The following is a 3244-nucleotide window of genomic DNA, read 5'->3' as shown; positions in this document are numbered from 1 at the left end:
GGAAGATTTCTATGTAAAACCTTTGGTGCCTAGAAAGTCTAAGATGTCCAGGAAGGGTTGGAGACGTTACTTGGAGTCTTTGTTGGGAAAGTAGGCACTTAAGTCATGTCTGTACTAGAAAGAGTGGGGAGGAATTCCTCTGGTCTATCAGCTAGCCCAGTACAGCTCTCCTGCAAGCATCTACATTTTTTCCTTTTTCTTCAAAAAACAACATGGCCATATCAAAAGTGCTTATAGGATGCAGTGCTTGAAATACACCTTTTCCCAGACGATGGCTGGGCACCGTCTAGAACTGTATGAGTTAGCACAGGTGAAAGCTGTGGATACAGTCCGCTAACCAGCTAGGTATTACTGGTGAGCCTTCTCTGGTTCTCAAATCTGGCTCTGACCATATTTGTTATCCTCATCTAGATATGACTTTAAATTCCACCTCAACTACACACTAGTTTTGGGCTCCTCACTACAAAAAGGATATTGAATTAACTCGAGCGTGTCCAAAGAAAGGCAACGAAGCTGGTGCAGGGTCTGGAGCACAGGTCGTACGGGGAGTGACTGAGGGAACTGGGGGTGTTTAGTCTGGAGAAGAGGAGGCTGAGGGGAGACCTCATCGCCCTCTACAGCTACCTGAAAGGAGGTTGCAGAGAACTGGAAATGAGCCTCTTTAACCAAGTAACAAGCGATAGGACAAGAGGTAGTGGCCTCAAGTTGCACCAGGGAAGGTTTAGACTGGATATCAGGAAGCATTTATTTACAGAATGGGTTGTTGGACTTTGGAATGGGCTGCCCAGGGAGGTGGTGGAGTCCCCATCCCTGGAGGTGTTTAAGAATCAGGTTTACATAGTGCTGAGGGATCTGGTGTAGTTGAGAATGGTCAGTGTTAGGTTAATGGTTGGACGGGATGATCTTCAAGGTCTTTTCCAACCTAGACAATTCTGTGATTCTGTGAAGTGTTAAATTGGTGCTTTTCCATGACATTTACTCCTCCAGCTACTCAGACTCTTTCATGCCAGTTCTCAGACCTGAAAAAGACCTGGAAAAATGGAGGATCTTTGTGGGAAGGACTGAAGACCAGCATCTCCTATCTTCTAGGCTAGTTTTCAGGACACCATGAGGGTTTCACCTGCTACTTCTTGGACATCTTACAGTGTTCTGCAGAGGTATCTTGCCCCACAAACCTGAAGTTTCTTTTGAAGAAACCAGAGCATGGGGGTCGGAAGGCTGATAAGTATCAGTATCTCATCCCACAGTGGGATATGACCTAAATCCATATCCAGACAGAAGTCTGAAACCATGTAGCCTCACTGGTCAAACCAGAGCAACATGGGACTACCATATTAAAAATCTCAATATAGACTTCAGACAAGGTTGAAATGGGCTGCAGTAAAAAGGATATAAAGTGGAAGGCATTTATCTGAGAAATATATCTCAGGAACAGGTATACTCATGCATTTTTTAAAAATATGGACAAGAGTTCAAATGCAATTTTGAGCCAAAGCTGAGGACTTTTGAATCAGAGCAGGAAGATGATGTGTACAAACTGAGACTGGATACATACAAATGTTCACAGAAGCCTATGATTGCATTATTTACTTCTGCTCTTGAATAAGCATTTATTTCCTGTCTTGCTTAAGTAGACACATGAGTTTGCTCATTCTCCTGTTACCATGTGTGGTGTGCTGTTTAATACACTCCATATAAACTGATGCACATTTTCAAATATGATTCATGAACCAACTTACTACTCTTAGATCTATTCTATGAAGAGAACCTTTGGGTTCATACTAAACAGATTTACAGTGTTAGTGATCCGGAAGGAACATCTGTGAATATTCATCTGTTATCAGAACCAGCATTACTGTCTCCCACCAATAGACTATGATCACTGACTAACTAAAAATAGAAAAACAGTTACTTTATGTCTTTTATTGTTGCAGATGTCAATATAGCCACTGAAGCATTAAAATTTGGTGGGGGATATAGTCAACACTAGAAAAACCACTTGCTGTTTAGAAGTTTATTTAAAAACAAAAATTATACACATTACCTAGACTTCCTTCTCATTAATCATCTACTGTGGACAAGAAACCTTTGTAAACAATTAAAATTAGATTTGTAATGAAAACAAATAATGTTCTACAGAATGCAGTAGGCAAAAACTACTATAAAGAGATAATCACAAACCATAGATTAGTGATAAAGGCTTCATTCACTTTATCACCCGGCTACCTTACCCACACCTGCCACCATTGCAAACAAGCTAAGATAAAAGTTTTGTGATTCTGGGACTAATACATTGAAATTAATTATACTGTTTAAGCTGCTATTAACACTAATAAAATTATAACTGATGACATGAAACATACTGAAATCAAACCAAACTCTCAGCTAGATTGCTCTTTTCAGGTGTCAGTTTTTGAATTTTCAGTGCTTAAAAATTTAATCTAACCTTCCCTTTTTATTAAAAAAAAGGTCTAGGAAGAGGAAAATAATCAGCTGACTATATTGCTTTTCAGCCCGTGATAAAGGAAAGGTGTTACTAAGATTTTCAGATATTCTGAATGAATACAAAAAGGCAATTTTTGTTATATAACAACCTAGATAGCAAGTATCTAGCCAGTAAATAATGTACTTCAAAACAGATAAGTGGAAAATAAAATGTGAAACAAGCAAACCTGTACTCAGTTATGTAGGTTTTTCATCACCTTTGTAGCCTGGTGTTTAATCTATTTTTCTATGATGACATGTGAAATTTTTCTGTGTCCAAAAGACTACTTTAATTCTTATCACAAAGTCCATTGATCAGAATTGAATAGGTAAAAGAAACTAAAACTATGTTTATTTTGCTTTTCTGTACAAATAATAATAATAATTGTAATAATCACAGGTCCTGCAGTCATGACTACACAGCATCAGATGACAGCATCTTTAATGTGTTTCTTTTAGCTCCCAAATGTAGACATTGGTCCTCACTTTTGTAGATTTATACCCTAGTCTACAGCTGTTTGTGTTCAGGAACCCTAATGAATGTTTTAGTGCTGTGGACTGGATAAGGTTTTATTTGAAGGGAAGCAGCACCATCTATTGCAACTTGATAGCTTAGCTCTAGATAGTATAAAGAACAGAGCCATCCTGAGTCTGGCTTTAAACTCTTTCTTGCACTTACTTTCATAAGATTTTCCCAGACCAGCTTCAAATGAGGTTAGGATCTCAGTTTGTATATGATAAGGTACAGAGTCGGGGGGGG

The 3244-nt window shown here is 38.7% G+C and overlaps 1 protein-coding gene across 1 annotated transcript in view; it reads left to right on the top strand.

The window, feature by feature from the left end:
* The first annotated feature begins 271 nt into the window (after nt 1-271).
* The window catches only part of FAM155A (family with sequence similarity 155 member A), an 18525-nt gene continuing 15552 nt past the window's right edge, over nt 272-3244 (top strand). Inside the window, exon 1 of the mRNA XM_026845759.1 lies at nt 272-310. Within this exon, the coding sequence (XP_026701560.1) occupies nt 272-310 (39 nt within the window). The remainder of the gene's footprint in view (nt 311-3244) is intronic.

Source organism: Athene cunicularia, assembly GCF_003259725.1.
Source record: "Athene cunicularia isolate RWA chromosome 1 unlocalized genomic scaffold, athCun1 chr1_part1, whole genome shotgun sequence".
In the NCBI taxonomy this organism is placed as follows: Eukaryota; Metazoa; Chordata; class Aves; order Strigiformes; family Strigidae; genus Athene; species Athene cunicularia.
This window is presented reverse-complemented; position numbering and strand designations above follow the sequence as displayed.